We start from the raw sequence: 26,721 nt of genomic DNA, 5'->3' as shown, positions 1-26,721 counted from the left end.
TAAACCTCCACCCAAAACCAGACGCTTCAAATCAAGAAATAAAACTCTGGCCTCTGATGTATTGGCTAAGAAGAGTTGATTTTCATAAAGCTGTTAGCTATAGCCCCATGTACACTACACAAATAACCACATGAATACAGTTTTTCATTATAAGTGCATAAAGACCAACTGGATTGGGCCCCATTGTGCTAGGTACTGTACAGATACAGAGCACTGTAATAGGTAGCCCCTGCCCTGAAGAGCTTACAATCTAAATAGACAAGACAGGCACTGCGTGAAGAAAATGGGTAATAACATGAACGCAGAGTGAACAATGTGATTTTAAATTTTTTTTTGTGGTGGGTTTAGTTAGGAGGGGATAACATAAATGGAAAGGAAAAAGGGGAGGGGGGATATCAAGGGGTCAAAGGGGATGGGGGATAAGAGGGACAGGTGGTGGAGTAAAGCTTAAGGTGAAGGAGAGGGCTAGACCAAACAGCCAATCAGCACAGGGCAGAGAAAGTCCAGTCAGAACTATACAAAGTTCTCTGAATGCCCAAACATTTGGCTGTTGCTCCAGCTGGGGTCCCTGGCTGCTTTTTCTCTGCAGGTTTTCTCCAAGACCCAGTATGGAGAGGAGGCACCACCTGGGCAGTAGTGTGGTGGAATTTCACAGTTGTGCATCTGAGGAGGTGCTAGGGGGAGGAACGGCCCTGGCTTGCGACCATTTTACCCCCTTCTCTCCCAGTGCTGCAGTCCCTGGTTTGGCTGCTTTTGCAGCTGCTCCTACCAGCTCCTACCTAACTACTGTGCTGTGTTTTGTTAAATAGTTGAAGCACTTCTCCCCAGCAGTGGATGCTTTGCAGTGGTGGGTTAAGGGATTCCTATGTATAATTTATAAGTCTTCTGATTAAAGTTTGAAAAGCACTTGGGCTCCTTCTGGACAAGAAGTTCTATATAAACTTTAGATTATCTCTAAAACACAGTTTTATGTTCATTGACTTTCTTTTTGGTTTTCAGCTCCCTTTCTGCAGCCTGGAATCTTCTACATGCTTCTCACACCGTTATGTAGAAGGAGCTTTCTGAGTTTCATTTGTAAAGCAGGAGACGACTATTTTTGATTCTTTTTCACATGCAAGTATGAACATTATAACCTATGATGATTACTCCAATCCACCGCTTCAGAGATATTGAGAGGAAACCTGAATACCTCCAGCCAGACAAGTGTGTTCCACCTCCTAGCCATAGTTCCTTGGGAGCAATGTGGTTTATTCGAGATGGCTGTGGTATTGCATGTGCTGTGGTGACCTGGATGCTTGTCGTCTATGCAGACTTTGTAGTCCTTCTTGTTATGTTAGTTCCATCAAGAGACTACATTTATAGTGTGATCAATGGGATATTGTTCAACATGTTGGCTCTCCTGGCTTTGGCTTCACATTTTCGAGCTATGCTATCAGATCCAGTAAGTATACTGTTATGTTTTTCTTGCCTGTCAGATGTGGGAGAACTTGGGCCCTTGTGGAATAGCAGATTTAAATAACTTGTCTGTCATCATGATCAGTAAGCTTGGTGTTGTGGTATGCTAATATATCATTCTGTTGTGTCAGATTGACTCACCAAATGTAAGGGACCAAATCTCAGATTCTCTTGAGCCTGGTATGAACAGCTTCCTATTAGTCTCTCTCTCTCTCTCACACACCTTTCACACTATCACCCTTTTACTCACCAGTACTAGATATAATGTTTTTGGCTTGTCATGACCTGACAAGCCGGAAAGCTAGAAAAACTTGTTTCAATTGTCTGTCTCATCAAATGTCACTACAGCGGAATGGGATAGGAAAAAAATTACAATGACTTCTGTAGTGAAAAAGTTATGATTCTTTTTCACATTAATGATATAGCTGAATTTCTTGGATTATACCTACTAATTTGTATGTCTGTTTTTAGCATTAAATCCCCCTAATAATATCAGCCCATATCTCCATGGCTTCAAAAATGTACCAGATTCCTTTTAACTGGAAGGCTAAACAATCTAAGGTTAGATGTGAAACACAAGATGGATAGTGCAGTATCCAGGGACTTTGCCTTGGTCAAAAACACAGTCCTACCCTCCTTTCTCCTCTCATCTCTGAACTATTGGTAGGGGATTTTTTATCAGAGTGCTATCCCTAAATCTTCTTTGATGGCCCTGTCTTTCATATTTGGCTAGTAGATTAAATTTAAAGTTCTTGTTCTTCTAGCTGACAAAAAGGAGAGTAAGTTTTGTCTCTTCTGCCTTAAGAGTCTAGTGGCTGATGTTGGGAATGTTGAAAGAGTCTCTGACACTCTGATCCCTCCCCCAAGCTCCACTTTGCGGGTGAAACCCCCCATCATGAAAACTCTAATGCCTGTATTTATTGCTTAGCTTGCATCTTATTCAGGAACAGCAGCAGGGAACTTACCTAGTTCTGGGCAGTTTCACTGCAGCTTACTGTAAACTTGGTCAACTATGAGCGATAGTGGAGGTACTGAAGCTTTTGTCGTCAGACTCAGGAATACAGCACTGCAGCAATTTACATACAGTTCGTATTTTGAAGGATTTTTTTTTTATTGTAAATTATTTGAATTACAGTAGTGTCACTAAGGGGTCTGATTGTGCTAGGCATTGTATAGAGAGAGTAAGAGACAGTTCTCGCCATAAAGAGTTTCCAATCTAAATAAAACAGGCAGACAAAGGGTAGAAGAAAGGGACATAATGCAGAAGTAGAGTGATAAATAAATGTGGAACTAACAGGACATTTACTTATTTATGGTGGCTGGCAGAGGGGCTAATGGGTGTTAAGGTTTTTTTTCAGTTATTTGGTTGGGTTTTGTTATGAGAGTATCAGCTAAACAGAAAGACAAAAGAAGGGGGGCATAGAAAGGAGATGATGGGGACAGAATAGGTGCAGTGAGGCAGAGGTGAGGAAACTGTGAAGCGGTGGGGCTAGAGCAAAGAGCCAGTCACTACAAGGAAGAGCATGTCCAGTGTTAAAAATGTAGTTGAAAGCATTGTTGCTATAAAAACTCTTCCACCAAAAGTCAATTGTAATGTTATTTTCCTAACACAAGATTTATTTTAATATGTACCTCCACACTAGCAGTCATTCGTGTGGTATGTTTCAGGCTTTTTTAATTAACGTTTTTGCACCGAAATTGTTAATATTAAGGTTGGAGATCTTTAATTTTCTGTCTTTTGAGAGTTAAGGTTCCTTCAGTAACATTAACTCAGCAATATTAAAGATGCATATTTAAGGGGAGACTTCAAAAACTGCACTATCACAGTGAGTGCAAGAATTTTAGCTAATCTTATTTCTTTTTCTGGGCCTTATTTTTAAAGTGGTATTTGTATACTTAACATCTCTCTAAGAGTTCTCATTTAAAAAACCCAAAACAAATTGGCCGTTTATGAACAGACGCAAAATATGTTTGTCTGCAACATTTTTACTTACATTAAACATTTCAGTTGTGTAACTTTTATGAGAACACATGCATATGTCCAATTTGCTGTGACACAAGGTCAGATGACAAGTCCAAGTAAACAGATAAGGATTACACCCTGCTTATTATTTACGTACTATAGTATGGCCTTACAATAGTGTCCTTTCTGTATCTTTTCTCTTGTTCAATCAAATTGTGAAATATTATGGTTGATGTTAGGGAAATGTGCATCTCTCTTCCCTTCCAAGAGCTTGAACTGGGTCTCTTGATGTTATTGGTGTGGGGGGGTGGAGGGTGAGAAAACCTGGATTTGTGCTGGAAATGGCCCACCTGATGATCACTTTAGATAAGCTATTACCAGCAGGACAGTGGGGTGGTAGGAGGTATTGTTTCACATTCTCTGTGTATATATGAAGTCTGCTGCAGTTTCCACGGTATGCATCTGGTGAAGTGAGCTGTAGCTCACGAAAGCTTATGCTCAAATAAATTGGTTAGTCTCTAAGGTGCCACAAGTACTCCTTTTCTTACTGTGGGTACTGAAATCTTTGTTTTCATTTCCAGGGTGCTGTGCCCAAAGGTAATGCCACAAAAGAATTCATTGAGAGTTTACAACTGAAGCCAGGACAGGTGGTTTATAAGTGTCCAAAATGCTGTAGCATCAAACCAGACAGAGCACATCACTGCAGGTACAGTCACTTGTGTGTTGTGATTTAATGATGTGATGCTGTGGTTCAAGGTTAAAAGAAAGCACTTATGTGGTGGATCAGTGTACTGTTGTAGAATGGGATTTCCATGGGGGCTTAAAGGATTTATGCACCTAACTCCCATTGAACCCTAAGGTGAGTTGGGTGCCTAACTCTGTTAAGTTCCTCTGAAAATCCCAGTGCTCAATGAGGACCATAAAATGTAGCATGTTCCAGAATACTTTGATATTGTGCCTTTTGACATTATGTCGCATCCTGATTGTGAGGCACTTCGCTACCTGCCCTTGTCTATGCCTTGCCTGGGGTCAGCTCCTTGACCCTTCTGGCAACACAAGCACTCCCCTCCAGACCTTGTGCTCTCTTTACAGGTTAGCAATAGGGATACACCAACCGCTGAGTCCTGCGAGAATCCCCTTTAGTGTCCAGCCCCTGCTTCATTGGACACTCCCAGAATTACCAGGCCTGCTGTTCCCAAATGAAAAGTACACCACAGCTTACTAATTCACCTTAGAACACAGCTCTACTTCACACACAACCAGGGTCCGCCTTATGGGTGGGCCACCCGGGTGACTGCCCAGAGTGCCGTGGTCGGGGGGGAAGTGGGGGTTGTGCCGTGAGGCAGTGCAGAGGTGCATGCTGCTGGCTGGCAGGGGAACACCGCAAACTCGCAGAGGCGACACGTGCGGGGTGCCCAGATTTCTCTCGGCGGCGGAACGTGGGGCAGGGGTGTGAGCAATGATGCACAGATACTACTTGTCCCCTCCCCACAACATTCCTCAGTGTCCCCTTAGGAGGCTATGATGTGAGGAGCAACGCCAGGGCTCCCTGCATCCAGGTCACTTTCCCCACCTGGACTGTGCTGTGAGGCGAGCATCAGAAGTTGATGCTCTCCTGCCCTCCCCTTACACAGCCCAAGTAAGTTCATGGAGGATAGGTCCATCAATGGCTATTAGCCAAGATGGTCATGGATGCAACCCTATACTCTGGGTGTCCCTAAAACTCTGGTGGTCAGAAGCTGGGATTGATGATAGGATGGGTCACTTGATAAATTGCCCTGTTCTGTTAACTTCTTCTGAAACAGATTTTAAGCTGTCGTGGGATAAGAGGAAACATCCTCTCATGGATTGGTAACTGGTTAAAAGATAAGAAACAAAGGGTAGGGATAAATGGTCAGCTCTCAGAATGGAGAGAGGTAAATAGTGGTGCCCCCTAGGGGTCTGTACTGAGACCAGTCCTCTTTAACATATTCATAAATGATCTGGATAAAGGAGTAAACAGTGAGGTGGCAAAATTTGCAGATGATACAAAACTACTCAAGGTAGTTAAGTCCCAGGCAGACTGCGAAGAGCTACAAAAGGATCTCTCAAAACTGGGTGGTTGGGCAACAAAATGGTAGATGAAATTCAATGTTGATAAATGCAAAGTAATGCACACTGGAAAACAATCCCAGCTATACATATAAAATGATGGGGTATAAATTAGCTATTACCACTCAAGAAAGAGATCTTGGAGTCATTGTGGATAGTTCTCTGAAATCATCCACTCAGTGTGCAGCGGCAGTCAAAAAAGCAAACAGAATGTTGGGAATCATTAAGGGAAAGATAATAAGACAGAAAATATCATATTGCCTCTATATGAATCCATGGTATGCCCACATCTTGAATACTGTGTGCAGATGCGGTCGCCCATCTTCAAAAAGGTAGATTAGAATTGGAAAAGGTTCAGGAAAGGGCAACAAAAATTATTTGGGGCATGGAACCAGGGCTTTGGAGCTGTGCTCCGGCTCCGCTCCGGCTCCAGACAAAAACCTGCTGCTCCACTGCTCTGGAGCTGCTCCGTGCTACAGCTCCGGGCTCTGCTCCAAAGCCCTGCATAGAACAGCTTCTGTATGAGGAGAAATTAATAGGACTGGGACTTTTCAGCTTGGAAAAGAGATGGGGCGGGGGGGGAAAGAGGGGATATGTTAGAGGTCCATAAAATCATGACTGGTGTGGAGAAAGTAAAAAAGGAAGTGTTATTTACTCCACACAAGAACACAAGAACTAGGGGTCGCCAAATGAAATTAATAGGCAGCCAGCTTAAAACAAACAAAAGGAAGTATTTCTTCACACAACGCACAGTCAACCTGTGGAAGTCATTGCCGGGGATGTTTTGAAGGCCAAGACTATAACAAGGTTAAAAAAAGAACTAGATAAATTCATGGAGGATAGGTCCATCAATGGCTGTTAGCCAGGGTGCACAGGGATGGTGGCCCTAGCCTCTGTTTGCCAGAGACTGGGAATGAGCGACATGGAACGGATCACTTGATGATTACCTGTTCTGTTCATTCCCTCTGGGCACCTGGCACTGGTCACTGTCGGAAGACAGGATACTGGGCTAGGTAGACCTTTGATCTGACCCAGTATGGCCTTTTTTCGTTCTTATGTAACAGTCACTGTCAAATGACAGGATACTGGGCTAGACGGACCATTGGTTTGAACCAATATAGCCATTCTTATGACATATAGAACATATATTTTTAAGCATATATACATAACTCTTCAAATATTTTCTGTACATACATCAGTCAGTGATTATGATGACTTGGCTTTCTTTAGAGACCTTACGTTACATTCTTTGTCAGACTTGTATGTAGATACCAGACCCATGGGATCCCTCTAACCCTTATGTACCCCTGTCTGGTTGAAAGAGATCCCTGGGTCACAGACACATTTGAACCAGAATTATTCACCAGTGGTTAAAAGCAATTGAAAATGACATGTGAGTCCTGCACAGTACTTTCTTTGTCATTGTTTATTTGTGGACCAAATTTCTCCAAGCATGTCAGTTACTTGTCTGTTACAAGTGTGGAGTTTTAAAAGGCATAAAAATATCTTAATTATTTTTAAATCACTTTTTCACAGATATGAAATATAATATTAGTTAAAGGAAAGTATGTTTTCTGGGAGAGTGCTGTATAAATACAGGGAAAGCTGTTGCACACAGCTCAGCGGTGAGCGCATGAAAGTTGCAGTTATAAGCAGCAAGACAGTAGAAGGTTGATATAGCTCTTACTGTATTACATCTTACTTTGATAGTCTGCCACTGGGTCCTCTGTTGTCGGGATAATCAGTGAAGTATGGTATGGGTATGTGGGAATGAAACAGGTAGAGAATGAGTGAAAGAGAGTGAACTGAGGGGAAAGACCCAGAGAGGACATATAAATAAAAAGTCATAGAAGTCAGAAATCAAAATGTGTGTAAGTCCATAAAAAGTGACATGTTTCAAAACACTAGTATCTTCATTCATGGACCTGATGGCATTTGTGACTTTGGCTTTAATTAGCCCTTTTATTACTACTAAATTAATTTTAAAACTTGCTTTAAATAGGTAATTTAATTTCAGATTTCCATATTTTGATTTACAAAGGACAAACAAAAATTATGGGACCTAAATTATGCATGTGGTGGGGAGTTTGGGGCTCCCCCCCATTCCCTCTCTTTTTTGATATGACAAATATCCTTGGGGGAGCTATTCACAATAAGCTTTTAGTATTAAAACAGTTACTTAGGTCACTAATTTCTAATTATTCTTTTTTTTTAGTATAAATTAGAAAAACTTTGTTTCAGTGGGTAGTTAAGTGATCTGTGTGAGCGTTGTCATTCCCCCTACCCCCCCGTGTATTCCTAGAGGATTTGCATGAAGGGACTGCAGTTACTTTCTGGGGGGTTAGGCTGCTTTGTGTAGCCATCTGTCTCTTTAGATTTGGGGAAGCTATAGCTACCATTAACAACAACCCTCTTCTGCTACCTAGGGATGTAAAATGTTAACCCGGGGTTAACAGTTAAGGTGGGTTAAACGGTAAGACTAATGCTTACTGGTTAACATTTTACATCGCTAGTTCTCAGGCCATCTCCAATGCCCATTGAGGTCCATGGGAATCCTTTAAAATAAATAATTCGCTGTTCTGTGTGTGGGTGTTTCTCACAGCAGGAACATACGCATGCACAGCAGAGGGTGTTGGTTGCCATGTGCATGAGAGTTCCTGCTGTTCACATGCTTGTATGAGGGAGCTGCACCCAACTAACTGCTCCTTCTGGCCCTGAGTTTCTGGCTGTGCCCCTGGGAAGGAAGCAGGGTGATCCCTACTAACCTTTTGGCCCTGTCTCTGCCATCTAGCCCCCTGGAAGCATCTGAGGGTGGAGGGTCTTTGCTGCTTCCCAACTCCCTGTCTCAGCTCCTGGAAGTTACTCCAGCTCCAGTTCTCACCCTGTCCCACCATTGGCTCCTGCAGGTGATGTCATAGCTCCAGCCCCTTGCTGCCTCCCATCCCTACTCCTCAGGACTCCTGTGTGGGCTACAGTCTCTGTCCCCCCTTGGCCTGGCTGCGCCACGTCATCCCTCTGGAGGGGACTCCTGCCCCCTCTTCTCTCAACCCAATGTCTCCTGGCTTCCCCCGAGTGCTGCAGAGAGTAGGTGGTAGATACCTACTTCCCAGCTAGTCATCTTCTCTATCTCCAAGATCTTGTGGAGCAGCCTGGGGAAAGGGTACCCGTTCCTCCTGTGGTATGCCCTCTGGCTCATAAATGGATCCAAGGGATAACAAAGAGGACGACTTGCTCCCTCCCTATGTCTCCTGGTATTCCCTAGCTCTGTGAATGGGTGTAGGGAAAGAAAGAGGCTTCCCTTACTCTCCTTGTGCTCTCCTGCACCCACATGGGAGTTCATTAATGAAGGTACTGCTGGGCATGCCTTGTTCCCTACCTCTTTCTGATAGTGCTCTCTTGCCCCCTGCAGAGGTTTGGGGAGTAAAAAATAGTCTTCCTTGGGGCCATAGCCAGAGGTCCAGGGAAGAGGAGAGCCTCTCTAGCCCTGGACTTATACACAGGACAGTCTCTACTGCTGTGTCACTCTTGCAGAGATGGGAAGAATGTGCATGTGAGCTACTGGCAGAATAGTGCATGAGACAGGACATGAAACTGACAAACAATAAGACGGCAAGACTGATTATACCCAAAGGTGCATGTGCACACCTAATAAACTGACAGAAAACAATAGTTTTTCTATCTTAGTCACCATAGATGGTGTGTTATCAAAAGGACAATTTTAAAGCAACTAATTCTGTTTTTAAGTTAGGGTGCCCTTTTAAATATGCATGCTTTAAAATCACAATAATTTTAAGCTTCTTCCTGCAATACAAAGCTTCTTGTGTTAGTGATGACTATTGAATCTGGGAGCAAATATTGACCTGAGTAACTTTTTGTCTGCTTGAAGAGAAAAAAAATCTTACGTCCCAATCCTGCAAAGCCTGCTGGTCCTGAGCCTGCACAGTCTGACGTTCAAGATCTTAGTTGTTTATTTGCATCTTGGGAATTCTGTTTCTTGCCTTTGGGGACTGCTTCCTTCCAGGATCTGTAATAAATACTCGATTGTTTCAAAATAAGGATGTTAATATTTATTAACTTTTTTTTGTTTTATTTTTATTGTCAATGCATTCTTGTAATTAGTTTCTTTAAGAGTTTGAGTTTTTTCTTTAAGGTCAAATAGTTTAACTTTATAAGAAAAATAAAATAAGCAGAACCCTCCATTTCTCTGTTTAAATCCTGTGAGGGTTGTTTTGAATCCACATATTCCTGGTTTTCATATTTGGTTTTCATACTTTTTTGTGCATTTTAGTACCAGGGGGACTGGCTTTCTTCACTGCTTTATCAGATGATAGAAGAGTAAAAAGCCTTTTATGATGTTAGTTGGAGATTTAAAATGCCAGTGAAGCAGCAGTGACTAGTAAGCTAAGAGATACTAACATTACAATGAATTAATCATCTTTGATTGTTTGACTCCTAAGCATAATATGCATTTGCAGGACTTTTATTTTTTAGAATTTGTAATTAGAATTGTTACATACACTTGAGTGCTTCTGCCCAGTTTTGCTGAGTGCTTAAAATCTAATTTTTTAATTGTGGTGATGGTGTCTCAGTGAAAGGCACTGGTAAATTAATCCAGTGCCTGATTGACTTCATTGCCAGGTATTTTTCTGAAAAATTAATTTGAATTTTCCATTTTTTTTTTCAACAAAGCTCCTGTCAGAGTAAATTTTAATAAATTGTAACAAATTACTGAAATTGTACCTAAGGTTATTCTGAGAAGTTTATCCATTGCAGTATCCTATGATTTTATTTTTTATTCTACTACACTGAAACTCTCACAAAGCCCAGCGGTCAAACCTAGACTAGATTTAAATCAATTTCATTTCATTTGCTTAAATATAATATATAATGTTCAATCTCTGTATATTAGTGGAACCATTAATCATAACGTTACTTTGTTGTGATTTGACATTTACTTTTTGTACGACTGCAATTTGGGACCATAGGTTGATTGACAATTTTGAACAGAAGTAGCCAAATTAACGTATGTACGTGTGTGTGTGTCTCTCCAGGTGCCCAATATTTTCTTTGTACTCTTGCTGTATTTTCTGAAAACCACAAACTATAAAGATATTCTTTATTGCAGTGTTTGCAAGAGGTGTATTCGGAAAATGGATCATCACTGTCCATGGGTTAATAACTGTGTAGGAGAGAATAACCAGAAGTACTTTGTACTGTTTACAGTAAGTTGTTTATTGAGTAAATTTTTCTGTCCAAGCAGAGACAATGAAATTCCAAGCATGACTGTTAAATGGCTGTGAAGATAGGTTTTTGTTTGTTTGTTTGTTTTTATCTTAGTATAACCAAACTGGGAAATATGTTACAAATTAGCAAAATTTAAATAATTAGGGAGAAAATATTATAAAAGAGCAGGAATAAGTCATCACAAAATGTACTTTGCTATTTATTTTGTCAATTTGTGAAGTATTGGTTAGTATAATTCATAGTGTAGCAGTAAATATACCTCACAAAATCCTCCACAGTAATAATAATGAAGTCTCAATAAGCTCTTTGGGGGAGGGGCTGACTTTTTGTTCTGTATTGATATTTTATTTATGCAGCACTTTGCACAATAGACTTCAGGTCCATGAGTAGGGCTTTGAGATGCTACAGTAATACAAATAATAATAATATTGTGCCTCATTATTGCATCTGCTGTTACCTCTTTGCTGCGAGGGTGGAGAGAAACCTCATTTTTTTAGCAAGGATTACAGGGGTTCTACTTGTAAGTAGCCAATGTTGGCACTCAAAAATCAGGCAGAAATGCTTCTGATTTTCTGACGGACTGTGTCCTGTATCTACTGTATATAGAGAAAAAGCATGGGAGTGCAAACTTAATTACCATATTTTCCATGTAAACAGTGAAATCTGGGCTTTATTGAAGTCAATGACAAAAATCCCAGGATTTCACCCAAAAAATTCATGTCAAGAGAATATTACAGCTGCACAATTGACTTTTAGTGTTGTTCCATTTTATCAGTAATCTTTTATGGTAAGTCTCTGGGTGGAAGATGGTCTGTTCTGATATTAGGAAATAGGTGCAAGTCTTCAGTCAGGCTTGAAGTAAGAATTGAAAATAAATGTATGAACCCCTTAATTTGCTTTTCACTTTATGGTGTATTCTGATATTGCCAGAGGCACAGCTAGTTAGCTTTCTTTTTGAGGCACAATACCTAGTTTAGTTGAGAAAACATGAAAATATTTATGCCGGGTACTTTTCCACTGGACTAGTCTCTTCTCCTCCGTCTGATTAAGCCTGTAGTATCTTAAAAGGGAAATGTAAATGAATCTCTCCTTTCAATAACCAGATTGGAATACCATTCCTAGCTGGTTCATCCCAAATGTGGGATGTTGGATTTCAGTTTCAGTTAAATTTGACAAGTCTGTATTTCAAAGTGGACCATATTAAACACCTAATCTGTCTGAGGAAAAGATTAAACAAGTTTTTCTATTAAGCTCTTTTTAAGGGCTCAAGAGGCGGAAGGATGGTAGCACATAAGAGTGTCAAAAGAAAAATATTTTTCCACTGTCTTTCACTTGCACCTCATTTGGAAGATATTATGTTCCCTAATTCGTTGGTATTTGTCTCATTCTGTACCACTACAATGAAAACCTTCCTACGTACATGTGTGTATGTTGTAAGTGGTGGGGGTAGCAATGCCTGTAGTTAACAATTTAAAATTCTCCATGCTAAGTGTCTGCCTCATGTTGATACTTGTTTATTTAATTTTTAAATTTCCGTGAAAATGGTTCAGCTATTTTTCAGAATGAGATCAAGGAAAAACACATTGTGCCAATAGTAAAAATAAAACCAAAAACCCAGCAAACAAAAACTTACAACTGTTACATTGAAAAGCCCTAGCACTTCCATGCTTTGGAACAGCGACTTGAAATTTGGCCGTGTTGTCCTGGTATCAGGGATGTGCCTTTTGCTGTCCCCCCTGAAAATCAGGCCAAATCTGGCCAAGTTATGAGCCTCTAAAAATCTCATTTTACATATTATCAGTAGAGACTACAAATAGTATATGATAGGCAACATGGCCTTGTGGATAGATAGCTGAACTGGAATTCAGGAACTCTGGGTTCTGTTCCCAGCTCTGCTGTTGTCCTGCTGGGTAACCTTGGGCAAGTCACTAAATCTTTCTGTCTCAGTTTCCCTATCTGTGATATAGGAATGATGATACTGACCTCCTTTGTAAAGCAGTAAAGATCTACTGATGAAAAGTGCTATATAAGGGAGAGGTGTTATCATACAACAAGATTGTATCAGAATGCATATGCCCAAGGGGGCCAAATTAAGATTGTCTACCTTAGTTTTGGCATTTCCTAATTTTTTAGTGCTCGACTTTGCAGCCTTAACATTTTTAATGTAGTTCATTTGGACATATGTGTATAAGCAGCTTTTACAGCTATGCTTAAAAATATTTTAAATACCTTGTTGTTTCAGATGTATATAGCACTAATTTCCATGCATGCCCTAATCATGGTGGGATTTCACTTCCTGTATTGCTTTGAAGAAGACTGGACAAGTGAGTATTGACACAGTATTCCTTTCAAATACCAAATTAACCTGTAGAGACAGCATTGTGATATAGTTTAGGGGAAAGGCAGCTTTTTTTACTGCTTGTTGCCAGAGAATGCTGTTAATGTTATGAGCTACTTTTTATTTTTGTGACCATTCCTGGAGTTTTAAAATTCCACCTATCCTGTTAGGACAGAAAATTCCTGAAGGGTTAAGTCCTATTTAAACACACACCATACATAACCTGGAGAACAGATAGAATATTAAGGCTCTATCTCAGTACATAGGAAAAGATTAGTGTATACATGAATGTATCACTGATAATTCCTGCATGCTAAAGTGAGATGGGGAGAATGCATGGGCTCTTTTACAATCACATAATAGAAACCAGCCCTGCAAAACTGTTGAGAAAACTGATCAGCTCAGATGGAAAAATGCACTCTCCCATGTTCAGACAACTCTCCCTGCCCTCCAAAACCTAAAAACACCTCATGCTGGAAAAGTCAATGAGTAGAATTTTACAAAGCTGCTTTAAACCATCAGGTTTAATCCACAGTAGTTAGGTAGATTGATTTATTTTTAAAAAGAGCCAGGGCTTGATCAATCCACTTGCCAATACCAAGTAGAAAAGTTTATCTTAGAGGTGGGTGGGTGTATGTGCATGTATTTGCATGCAGGAGGATGAGTTTCAATTTTTGCAGGATTTAAGTTTTCACTTTGAAATAATTACAATTTTAGTCATTAGAACTGTGAAGAAAACCTTACAAATGGGAACTAATGTATTGCAAGCCTGCAGCTCATAACTTTGCCAGGCAGGCACAGAGTTAAACTGATAAAATCTGCAGCTGCCCACAGTGGGCAGAAGGAGGCTGTGGGAGTGGTAAAATAAAGGAGGGTTCCTTTCCCTCTCCAAAATAATCAGGCTCTAGAGAGCTAATGAAAAGCGAGCTGCTTCTCTTTTTCAGGTATGGAATCGCTGAGCAGGATTCAGGGGGCAGGACCCTGGCAGAAAGCAGCTGGGGGGTGCATCTGAGTTTCTGTAGTTACTGCTGACCCTGGACCCTATTGATGGGGTCCTCATCTTTTCTGTATTGGCCTCTGGGTATTAGGTGTCTGGTAAAATTTAGAATCCTTGGTCACGGCAATATCTGCAATTGGTGTACTTGTGGGAAAAGAACTGTTTTTAAGCAGTTCTCAATATTTGATTTCACAGAATTGAGAATATATTAGAATTAATTCATAAGCTAGTAATTAAATATTGTTTGTATCATTTTTCTTTTTTCTTATTTCCCCCTCACTTTCCTAGACTCACAGAAATGCAGGGCTGGAAGAGACCTTAGGAGGTCATCAGGTCCAGTCTCCTGCACTGAGGCAGGACCAAATAAATCTAGACTAGGGGTTCTCAAACTGGGGGTCGGGACCACTGAGGGGGTCATGAGGTTATTACATGGGGGTCATGAGCTGTTCGCCTCCAACCCAAACCCTGCTTTGCATCCAGCATTTATAATGGGGTTAAATATATAAAAAAGTGTTAATTTATAAGGGGGGGTCACACTCGGAGGCTTACTATGTGAAAGGGGTCACCAGTACAAAAGTTGAGAATTACTGATCTAGACCATCCCTGGCAGGTGTTTGTCCAACCTGTTCTTAAAACCCTCCAGTGATGGAGATTCCACATCCTTCCTTGGAAGCATATACCAGAGCTTAATTACACTTATAATTAGAAGGTTTTTCCTAATATCTAATCTAAATCTCCTTTGCTGAAAAGTAAGCCCTTTTCTTCTTCTACCTTCAGTGGACATGGAGAACAATTGTTCTCCTTCTTTATAATGGCCCTAGCATATTTGAAGACTATCTGGTCCCCTCTTTGTCGTCTTTTCTCAAGACTAAACATGCCCAGTTTTTTAAAATCTTTCCTCATAGATCAAGTTTTCTAAATCTTTTATCAATTTTGTTGCTTTTCTCTGGATTCTCTCCAGTTTATCCATATCTTTCCTATAGTGTAATGCCCAGAACTGGACACGCTAATCCAGTCCTGCAACATGCTTGTAACCCCTCCCAGTTTATCTTCCTCAAATGTTATAAGCCTACATTCCTCCATTATCAATTACCAATATTGAATAATACCAGATCCAGAACTGACCCCTGCAGGACCCCACTAAATATGTCCTCCCAGTTTGATATCAGACCACTGATAACTATTCTTTGAGTACGGTGTCTCAACCTGTTGTGCACCCACCTTTATAGTAATTTAATGTAGACTGCATTTCCCTAGTTTGCCTATGAGAATGTCATGTGGGACTATATCAAAGACTTACTAAAATCAGGTATCATGTCTACAACTTCCCTTCATCCATTAAGCTAGAAACCCTGTCAAAGAAGGAAATTAGGTTAGTCTGGCATGACTTGTTCTTGACAAATCCATACTGGCTATTCCTTATAACCCTGTTATCCTCCGGGTGTTCACAAATCAAATGTTTAATAATTTGTTCCAGTATCTGTCCAGGTATCGAAGTTAGGATGACTGGTCTATAATTCCCCCCTGGTCCTCATTGTTCCCCTTTTAAAGATAGGTGCTATGTTTTGCCCTTCTCCAGGTCTCTGGGATCTCACCCAACCTCCATGAGTTCTCAAAGATAATTGCTAATCGTTCCAAGATTGCTTCAGCTAGTTCCTTAAGTATGCTAGGATGAATTTCACCAGGGCCTGCTGACTTGAGTACAACTAACTTATCTAAATCTTCTTTTAACCTTTTCTTTCCCTACTTGGCTTGCATTCCTTCCTCTTGTTGCTCATCATTGCCCTATTTAGTGAAGACTGAAGCAAAATAGGCATTAAACACCTCTGCCTTCTTGGTGTCATCAGTTATTAGCTCTCCTTCCCTGCTAAATAGGGGACCTACACTTTCCTTCATTTTTTCTCTTGCTCCTAATGTATTTAAAGAACCTCTTTTTCTTTGCCTTTTATGTCCCTCACTAGGTGTAACTCATTTTGTGCCTTTAGACTTTCTGATTTTGTCCCTACATTCTTATGCTGTTCTTTTGTACTTCTTCTTAGCAATTAGTCCATGTTTCCACTTTTTGTAGGATTCCTTTTTGATTTCAAGGTCATTAAAGAGCTCCTGATGGAACTATATTGGCTTCTTACTATTCTTCCTGTCTTTCCTTTGCATCAGGATAGTTTGCAGTTGCACCTTAAATAATGTCTCCTTGAGAAACTGTCAGCTCTTCTGAACTACTTTTTCCCCTTAGATTTTTTTCCCCCATGGGACCTTATATACCACTTCTCTGAGTTTGTTAAAGTCTGCTTTTTTGAAGTCCATTCTCCTCATTTTGCTCCTCTCACTCACTCCTTCCTTTCCTTAGAATCATAAAGGCTATCATTTCATGATCACTTTCACCCAAATTGCCTTCCACATTCAGATTAGTTACCAGTTTCTTCCTGTCAGAATCAATCTAAAATGGTTGTTCCCTCCCTCCCCTGGTTACTTCCTCCACTTTCTGAAACTTTGTCTCCAGTACACTCCAAGAATTATAGGAAATGTTGTGTTTTGCTGTATTACTTTCCCAACAGGTGTCTGGGTAGTTAAAAGTCCCCCATTACTACAAGGCCTTGTGTTTTGGATATTTCTGTTGTTTGTTCAGGAAATGCCTCATCGATCTTGTCTTCCCAATTTGGAGGTCTATAGTAGACACCTACCGTGACATCACTCCTACTTTTTTATCCCTTTTATCTTTACCTAGAGACTTTCTGCCTCTCACCTCCTTGTGGACCTCAGAACAGGTGTATATATTCTTGATACATAATGCAATACCTCCTCCCTGTTTCTCTTGCTGGTTCTTCCTGAATAAGCTATATCCCTCTATACCAATATTCCAGTCATAAGACTTTCACAGCTACCCTTTTAAACCCTGCTTAACCTTGCAGGGACATTTCAGTATAGATAAACCTTATGGGAAAAAGGGGATGGGTTTGAAAGAACCAAGAATATATAATCTTTCTTGGTCTTCAAAAGTCAGTTATGAAAGGAACATGCTATGCTTTTTATAATGGACAATTGGTGCTACTGAAGTAATCTTCTCTGGTTTCCTCTGTGTCCTGAGCATCAACTTGAGGTGCCCCTTCCTAATGGATTTAATCATAGAGAAAATTAGTAAAAACTCTACGGATAGAATGTGCGAGTGGTGGGGTCCAGATGAGAGCACTCGAGGGGGGCTTAGTTGGAAAAGAAAATTGCATGCCATACATATCACAGCACAAGTTTCTTTTTCTTCAAATTAACAGTACTAATTATCTTGGTATCTCACTTCCTTGGGAATCACATACCCTTTCAGTAGGCCTCTGATTATGGAAGTCATGTCAGTTTCTTATTTTGATAGGAGAATTTTGTTTGACTAACTGTTGAGAACTTGAGATAACCTGATATGTAATATCAGTGGCAGAATTTACTGCTTAGTAACACGTGTTTGTAGTTTTACATGTGGGCTCTGTTCCCTAGTCCCATATTTTTGAGTATTCATTGTTTTGTCATGCTTTCACAGAATGCAGCTCCTTCTCTCCACCAACTACAGTGATCCTTCTTATCCTCTTGTGTTTTGAGGCTCTCTTGTTTCTTATCTTCACATCTGTAATGTTTGGGACCCAGGTACACTCCATCTGCACTGACGAAACGGTGAGTTCTCCATGGTCATGCGTTTCCTCGCTCACAGTTGTAAGATCTATGAAATGTCATGTGGTTCTCCTTCACTGCTCTAGCATGCGTTGGATCTTCTGAGGCTGATATAAAATAAACTAAGCCTGCACAGTGGCTGAGTTCACTCTAGATGGCTAGCATAAGAAGTTGAGTAGTGTGAGGATATTGCAACTACAGCAACAGTGAGTGATATTTTTATCTTAACCAGCATAAGGCAACAATGTGGAGGTTACACAGAGACTGTGGAGTCCCTTATTCAGCACTGCATCCTGCCCTCCTCTTCTTCAAAGGTGAAGTCCCTGACTTGTAATAGTACTTTTACCCTTGAGAATGGTATCAGACTTCACCAGTCATGCTCAGAGTGTCTGTCATAGCTTAACAGAAGTCCAAGATCTTCCTTAGGTAACCTAATTGGGTAGGTTGGGGGAAGTGATAACCTTAAAGGGGCCACAACTGAGTGTCTTAGGGTTTCCCAACTTTTTCCCCCTGAGGCCCACCTGGGCAGCTGCAATGGGCACTGCGGCCCTCTGTCAACACGTGTCTGACAGAGAGAGGGGCACTGCGGGGTCCCTCGCCTCAGCAGGGACCAGGGCCAGCAAGAGGGTGAAGGGGCCACAGCCAGCCCCTGCCGACACCCTCCACTTCAGCAGCCTACTGAGTACTTTGAGCTTGTCACCTGGCAGCCCTGTCACCCACCCAACACCCTGGCGTGCCTCACAGGCACCCCTTGCCCGGAAACAAGGGAAGGGCTTGGGGGCCGCCAATCTCAGGCATAGGCAAGAACTCAGGCTGGGCCCAGCCATTATCTGATTGTCCCGATCACGGCATTGTCCAGGTGGGAACAGAGCAGCACTGCCAAGCCCCAGTCCCAGGGGCGGAGGAGAGGGTGAAGGCCTGATTCTCCAAGGGGCCCGACAGTGACGGAACCCGCCGGTTACCTCTCAGAGCCGGCCCCTTCTCTGCACCCTCTGCCCATTGCCTGGTGGCTCCTCTTCGCCTTCTGCCATCCACCGGCAGCACTGGGCTCTTCCGGCCCTGGGCAGGTGCCATCACTGGCCACCACTCCATCAACGTATACAGTTTGCGGGGCAATGCCCTCCCAAACTCCACCCATGGCAGAGGGACTGTCAGTGGCCCGCAGCTGACAGTATGGGAACCGCTGTGTTTAGTGGGCAAGTCTATGGAGAGTTTAAACAAAGTTAGAATCCAGCATTCAGGACCATGTGAGAGCAGTCTGCTTCTCTCAGCTCTTCATTCCCTAGCTAGCTTCATGATACTTGCATTCAGGTCTACTTTGTTCCAGGGAAAGTTGCAGATATTTTCTGCTGAGTAGGGTCCCAGGAGAGTATATTGCTGAACAACTGGCTCCTACCAAGACAAAATGTATCAGCTTACATAAATTAATGGTGGTGTCTCTAAAGTCATTACTGAATGGGTGCCTAAAGCTAGGCACTTTAAATAAGTGCCCTGATTTTCACACACGCTGGGCATCTTTAGAAATAGTCACTTATATTGTTTATGTACATATGGATATAGGTTCCTGAATATAGGGTCCTGAGGTTTTTAAAGGCAGGGGGAGGGCTTTTATTCTTTTACAACTTCCTTCTATGTCACCTGTGTTACACATCATTTGTTAGCACCAAGGTTGCGTCTATCTAGCATGTGATTCTTATGTTGAGGAACACTTTGAAAAGAAATGCTATTAAATGTGGTCTTTTTTACTTCTTCTTTCACCTTGCATTTTGTTGGGCTGGAGTAAGTTTCCTCCAATGCAGACTTGAGCTCTGAGAATCTCCCATCCTCACCCCACCCTCTCATATATACCCCACAGTGGTGATTCTCCTCTGCTAGAAGAGGGCTAGATCAGTTTCTGACAGAGCCTGAAATTTTGCTCCTTGTGTTACCTATGGAGATGGCATCACCAGTGAGCAGGGCAAAGTGCTTATTCCCTCTTTGGAGCTGCCCATACTCCTGCTTGCACATAACTTCCAGGACTGGGAGTTGAAGACTCACACTTGTTCTACAGTGCACTGAGCTGCAGTGCAGGGGATCCATTTATTAACAATAGACAGGAAGAAGAGGATTTTGCAAAAAGGCTCTAAATTAAAGACTGAAATGGTCTGCCCATTACAGATAGCTGGAATCAAGGATTATCATTCTCTACTCAAACCAAACAATGCATTTATAGCAACAAGAGCTGTATGCTTAAGACCTAATTTATTTTATGGATTGCAAATATTATAAGGATTTTTTTATGTGATTGATTAAGGACTGTTTCAACTGATTGCTTGAAAGCTTATTTTTGCTCTCCCTCTAATCTTTACTAAACCAATATCAATTTTTTTCTCTTCATTCAGTATACTTATTTAACTTTCTCCCTGCTGTCTGCCCATGCATGTTTTGGCAGCAGTTTTAAGAGGCACTGGGTACATTCAGCCCTGCTGAACAGAGGACATTTCCTGAACTTGCATGGTGAATCTGGGAGCATTATAGGGATTCTCTTGGGTTTTTTTTGTCTGCAAATATATAAATGGGTTCATATAAAACTTTCCCTTATCCAACATAGGCATATGGAATGCTTTCATCCAATGAAAGTACATGTTGTAATTCTGTTTTAAAATTGACATATGTAACAATTGTAGGGTATTTTTTAAGAGGTTTGAGCATATTTTTAAATGTGATCAAAAATGGCAATTTTGTTTTCCAAGGAATATTTGCTATCCTTTTTTAAAGGAAAGGCTCTCTATAGGTAAATTTTGTATTTTCTTACTCCATCCATGCAATAAGGGGTAATTGAGAGATCCTTTTCCTGAAAGCAGAACCACAGCAATTAAGTGCTTGACTGAAAGTGTGATATTTCTGTTTTCAGGGAATAGAACAATTGAAAAAGGAAGAGAGAAGATGGGCTAAAAAAACAAAATGGATGAACATGAAAGCAGTATTTGGCCATCCGTTCTCTATAGCATGGCTTAGCCCATTCGCTACTCCAGACCAAGGAAAGGCAGACCCCTACCAGTATGTGGTCTGAAGAATTCTTGACCAGAATTTCCACTAAAATAAAACCACATTTCAGCACTACTGTTATATAATTTTTATATGAATGTTTAGAACAAAATGGAAAACAGAAACTCTTTTTATGTCTGTTAAAGGCTGTTCATTGCAGAGAAAAAAAAAGAAAAAAAGCCCTGTGTTCGGCAATTTTAGATAATACTATGTCTCTGGTGGCTGAAGCATCTTCTTTTCCCTGTGTTTTTTTTAAACTTGTTAACTTTACTTGCCTTTGTTTCTATCTGCTTTCTGGTATGGCATAACTAATGTGAAGGAGACCCTCTTTCTCTGTTGTTCCTGTCTCTGCTAACTCAGTAGACTGTCCTGCTGTCTCTAGACTGCGAGGATATCTGTGTAAGTGCCAACGGTGCCACATTCCTACACAGATCTCTTCAGACCTGCTAATGGTGTGTACAGCTCTGACTGGGCAGTGAGTTTCTTTCGTAAGAGAGGACTTCAACTGGGAAATAGATACTTGGCTTATTGAACACTGAAAGGTGGAAGACGAGGGTGGAATGCTATGCGAGAGCCAATGAATACTGTGGTCACATGCAGTTAAAGTATTTAAAACAAATGTTGCCAATACCACCTTTTTTGTTTCCAGAGACAAAATTGATTCCGTCTTTCTGGCATTATTTTGTCTGCTCCCTCCCTTGTAAGCAGGTAATGTTGCCCCTCTAGGGAAAATATGGCCGCTTTGGTGGAAGACTTTCTCAATTAAATGCCTTACACTTAGAGGAAAAAAGAAATTTCATTTTAAAACTCTTAAGATCTTGTTTGTATATGTCTGTCTTTGATAAACAAGCTGTTGAAGTGATGCCTACTCAACAGTGTTAACATGTAGAACATGACAATTTGCCATAAAAGCTTAGCACTGATGGTTTGTGTAGGTCTACCTGTGAGAATTAATTTTCTGTTCTTAGGACTACCCATCTTTACAACTTTGAAAATCTCTTCTTATGTTCATACGTATAAATATTTTAAATTGGGAAATGTCAGTGTTAAGGAGTATGCATGCCTACTGTCATGACTGTGTGAATAGTAACCTCTGTGCTGTAAACGGTTGACAGAGGGACAGAGGGCATTCCATCAAAAACAAATTCAGGTAAAACTAAATCTTATGTGACTGAAACTAATGTTTTTGTATCTGGACAGGAATTTTATTATATTCTGGATCATTTTGAAAAGGGGCAATTAGCATAGTGCCAGTCGGACCCATCAATCAATCATAAAGGAAAAGTGTAAATAAGTTGTATCCATAGATTCCGGTGTAACCTTTCCTTTTTTTAAAAACACTTTTATTTTGTAAAATGACCTATTAGGCTGAATCGAAGCCATGGGGGCGGAGGGAGGGAAGTACAGGGAGGAAAAGGCTAATGGATCTGTCTCACTTTGAAAGTAATGTGAATGCTGCATCTTTTCAATTCTGTCAATGCTTCCATATGGAAAACAAATGCAATAAAACTTTTCCAAAAACTGTTTCTGCTCCTTTCCTACTCTAAATGTTTGCACAATTTAAATGTCTTTAAATTTTCGTCTGCATCCAAGCTGGGAGAAGCATGAAGGTGAAATAACTTTGGTGCTCCAGTTTTTAAGTTTAAAAAGTAGTTAATCAGTAATGCACTGTTAGCTATTTAACCACCTAAAGGTTAACTACATTTACTACATCCAGACCCCATATTTTTCTCCTGCTTGCTGAGGAGTAAATCCACAGTAGTGTGTTCATATATCTCAATCTGTTGCTCTAGGAATGCACACAGAGGCTTCTATGACCTCATTATATGCTTCAACAGGAGACATTGGTGGAAGAAAGATACCTTTAGCATGCACACAGTTCTTAAGGGACAGTTACAGGACCAGAAAGACTTTTTTTATTTTTCTTTATTATCAATCTCTACTGGGAAACCCATTCTCATGTGTGTGTTTGAAAACCCCAGAATATGTTTACCTCTTTAATTCTAATTTGTGGTATGATAGAGGATTTAATGAGTGATGCTGTCTGGTTAAAAATCATGGGTCAGATCCTCAGCTGATATAAATTGGCTTAGCCAGTGAGAGCATGGAGCTATACTGATTTACACCTGCCTACACTCTGGTCCTGTAACATTTTAAAAACACAATCCAGTATGTTAATCCAGATTATTAAAACTGAAAATTAAAAAACGTGTATTTTTGCTATATTAGTTTACCCTTTAACATTTCTCTGACTGGCAAATTCCACTGTTTCTAGTTCAGGTTTCAGAGTAACAGCCGTGTTAGTCTGTATTCGCAAAAAGAAAAGAAGTACTTGTGGCACCTTAGTTTCCACAGTATGCATCCGATGAAGTGAGCTGTAGCTCACGAAAGCTCATGCTCAAATAAATTGGTTTGTCTCTAAGGTGCCACAAGTACTCCTTTCCTTTTTGTTTCTAGTTCTTTTGTGGTCTGCCTTTCTCATGCATTATAGCAATTATATTTACATACCACAGGGTAGTTTACATGAGTAACTAAAATGCCAGAACATTTTATTGGTTTTACATTTGGTAAACTTTTTTTCCTCTCAAATCCAAATGTTATCAGACAATGGTTATTTGGAGGATAACTGCTGTGATTACATATAGTAATATAGTACACTTTTCTTTTAAGTGAAATTTCAAAACAGCTTTTAGAAATACCCGTGGTTTTCTCTATTTCCAGAACTGTGTATATCTGACAGTGACCAATGGTCTGTCATTTTACTGATACTTCCCAGAAGGAGGTACAGTGAGATGCAGCTCAGTATTTGAATGTGTGAGAGGCAGACTTACCAAATTGTGTCAAGGTAAGTCGTTTTTTTTTAATTCCCAGAAGTGATACATTACTTGACTTTATTTTTGAAATTCTCCTGCCTTTCTCATGCATTCAAATGGTAAGCAGCATTTCCTGTGTTTTCATTTGAGAACTAACTTTAAATGAGTACTCGTGAACCAATGACTTTGGAATATTACTAACTAAGCTTTGTGCAAGGTGCTGTTTTTTCCTAGTTTTGTATCACTATTTCTCTTCTTTTTAGAGTCTTTTTTTACATGTCTTAGACACTTTTCCTTCTTAAACCATCCCCTCTCTAGTCTATCTCTTTAGACCGTCCTGACAGCAGCACAGGTGACACCATATTAGATCAGGACACAGAGTTTTAATAGTCCGCAATCTCCATGTCCTGAATACATGTTAAATGGATTGCTGGGTACTGCACAACAGGATTATCAGATTAACTGCACTCTGTCTAATTAGCACAACCTCCTGTTGAGCTTGTGTACATGACAGCCTAAATTACTAGATAATGTGTGGGATCTAAAATTTAAAAAAATGCTACCCAAAAGTTATAGCGCTGTTACTCCACTTCACCACAGAACTGTGAAAAAGGAATTAACACAATGGTGAACCAGGCCTATAGGCTCTGCTGTTTGGGAATCAGTTTAAGCAATAGAAAAAGAGCTTCGTTTCCCATCTCTTCCCTTCCTGTTACACACACTTGCACTAGTTCTTAAAAATAACAGCAGTGAGGATAGTAATGGTTTGTTTCTAACTGCAGATAGCTTCCGCGTTGGCTAGCAAACTGCAGAGAACCTAACCTGCTTCTGTGCTTTAAGATGAAAAGTGCTTCAAGCTCACCACTCCAATAGTGCAATTGCAGGACTCAGAAGCAGACTTGTTCATGTCCCTGTGAGAAACTAAGCAATAGTTTTAAACAGGGCTAGAAAGGCATTGTTTTTGTGTGTGTGAATATTGCCTGTCTCCAGTACTGCCTGACAGAAGAACAGAAGCTGAGCACCATACTCGCCAAGCAGCAATGACCGTAATGGTGCCTACGTTTGCAAGGGTTTCCTGTTAGAGTGTATAATATGTTGTCAAAGCCACGCAGTTCCTCATCCCTTCTGGAAGCTGTTTAGGCTACGGGCGTTCTCAAAAGTCTTTTTTAAAATTCTGGCTTGTGTGAACAAATGGAAAACTGCTCTAAATGAACTGTGAAAAAGGTTCCAGTTTAATGCACAGAACTGCATGGTGCTCTTCCTCTCCTGCCTGCCTATACCAAATCCAAATCTCTATTTTGAAACTACAACTGCCACTATCTGAAAACCTGTATCAAATTATTTATCAGGCCTCCTACTTGTAAAGTGGTGGTTACACTCTGATCAGATAAAAGCAAAGCCTGGGATGATTTTTCAGCCAAGTTCTCCTTAAAGAATCTATGGATAATTAGAGAACCAGTAGAATTATAACATCACAATAATGAGAGGAGAGTATTCTTAGACTCTGTTCCTATTTAACTTTAGCAGAATTCCGAGAGAAGATCTTTATTAAAGACCCAATATTTTTAATTAAGGATGGAGGAAGTTCTTACTCTAGATTTATTTGTTACAGTAAGCCCAGGCTGCCCATTTATGGACCAGGGCCCTGTTGTGATAGGCACTAAACAAACACACAACAAAAAGACAGTTTGTGGTGCAAAGAACTCACAATTCAAGGCTATCTCTACACTAGAGAGCTTAAAGCGGTACAGCTGTACCACTGCAGCTGCGCCACTGTAAAGTCTCCTCTTTAGCCACTCTATGCTGACTAGGGAGTGCTCAAAAAATTAAGAAGCTTTTACTGCAAGAATTACATAGAAAATTGTTGTTCTCTGAAGATTTGTGTGTGTGCTCGCGCCAAACTTGGAAACTTGATTCAATCGGTAAAGTATAAAACAAAACATTTTTGCCCTGCCTTAAATGGAGATTACGACACAATCATTAGTATGGATATAGATATTATGTATGCATATGCATGCGCCCCCTCTATAGTAATGGGTGCTGCATAATTGCCAGTAATAAATGATAAAAATCTCTTCTTTTTCATCTACAGGGTATCGAGCGTCTTAAGAATCAGAAACCTACTTGGGAAAAAGTCAGCAGCTGGGAAGCGATGAAACTGGCTTTTGGTGGTAATTTCTCCCTGAGCTGGTTCAATCCTTTTTCAGGCCTGAGTTGCAAAAAGGCTCCACCATCTGGGGTGGCAGCAGTCACTCCACCTGAAATAGTGACCGAAGAGGCTCTTGAGCAATTCTTGGAACAAGAGGTTGCTGTCCAAGTGTTAAATGAATAAGCAAAATGCTCTCCAAAATGTCAACAAAGGCTCTCTGTTTTCATGAAATGTTCGCACCCCAGATTTAGCTTTAAGGGACCATGGTGCAGAAAACATCTGGACATATTTGTCCAGAAGTCAGGTGCAGTACTAGTAGAAGCAATGCAAATCTCTACTGACTGCCCAACCAATAATGTAAAACGTATAAGCTCCATTTCCACCACTGGAAAGGTTTTATTAAGCAAAGAGCAACTGCCCAGCTTTGCACAGTTCCTAATTGTTTGTTCAAGGAGTAACTCCTTTTTTGGCTCACTAGGTGCTGATGCTGCCTTTAACCCAGGAAGTTCCCAGTTCAGATTTCAGCTGTCTTAAAGTTCAGGGCAGATCCACAGATGGGCAAATTCATCCTGGTGTAACTCCATTGACATCACTGGAATTGTGCTGGGGATAAATTTAGCCCAGAGTAACTCCAGCTACTGCCTGAGATTCTTCTATTTGAAGGCCTGATCCAATGCCCATTCATTTGTGCAAGGGGAGCCATTCCACTGACTTCTATGGGCTTTGAATCAGGCCCTAAGTGTGATGGTGACTGACTCACTGGCAGACATAACAGGTGAATCTGGTATATTGCTACTGTTTAGTAAACAAAACAGATGAATACGTGAATCTTGGCAGCATGGTAAATCTGCCAGATCAAGTCTTTATCAGTGTGTCATGAAATTCTATTTGCTGTTAATAGCAGGATTGTTTTTAAGAAGGAAACCTGCTTAGTTACAGTAGCTTCCATTAAAGTGTGTGTCTGACATGCTGTAATATTGCCTTAAATGTCAA

The 26,721-nt window shown here is 40.7% G+C and overlaps 1 protein-coding gene across 5 annotated transcripts in view; it reads left to right on the top strand.

Moving 5' to 3' along the window:
• ZDHHC3 (zDHHC palmitoyltransferase 3) overlaps nt 1–26,721 on the top strand; it is a 36,097-nt gene extending 9,376 nt beyond the window's left edge. For 4 of the 5 annotated variants that reach the window (XM_084620706.1, XM_084620705.1, XM_084620704.1 and 1 more), the window contains exons 2-7: nt 1,000–1,441; nt 4,000–4,124; nt 10,635–10,731; nt 12,996–13,077; nt 17,612–17,742; nt 25,672–26,721. In XM_084620706.1, coding sequence (XP_084476832.1) covers nt 1,136–1,441; nt 4,000–4,124; nt 10,635–10,731; nt 12,996–13,077; nt 17,612–17,742; nt 25,672–25,911 — 981 coding nt within the window. In that variant the 5' untranslated portion in view covers nt 1,000–1,135 and the 3' untranslated portion in view covers nt 25,912–26,721. Of the gene's footprint in view, nt 1–999; nt 1,442–3,999; nt 4,125–10,634; nt 10,732–12,995; nt 13,078–17,611; nt 17,743–20,632; nt 22,266–25,671 lie in introns of those variants that run through there. The other variant, XM_084620708.1, reaches the window with a different exon arrangement.

Source organism: Lepidochelys olivacea, assembly GCF_965140295.1.
Source record: "Lepidochelys olivacea isolate rLepOli2 genome assembly, chromosome: 2".
Classification (NCBI taxonomy): Eukaryota; Metazoa; Chordata; order Testudines; family Cheloniidae; genus Lepidochelys; species Lepidochelys olivacea.
The sequence above is the reverse complement of the archived record's forward strand: the minus strand, read 5'-3'. Positions and strand labels throughout refer to the sequence as shown.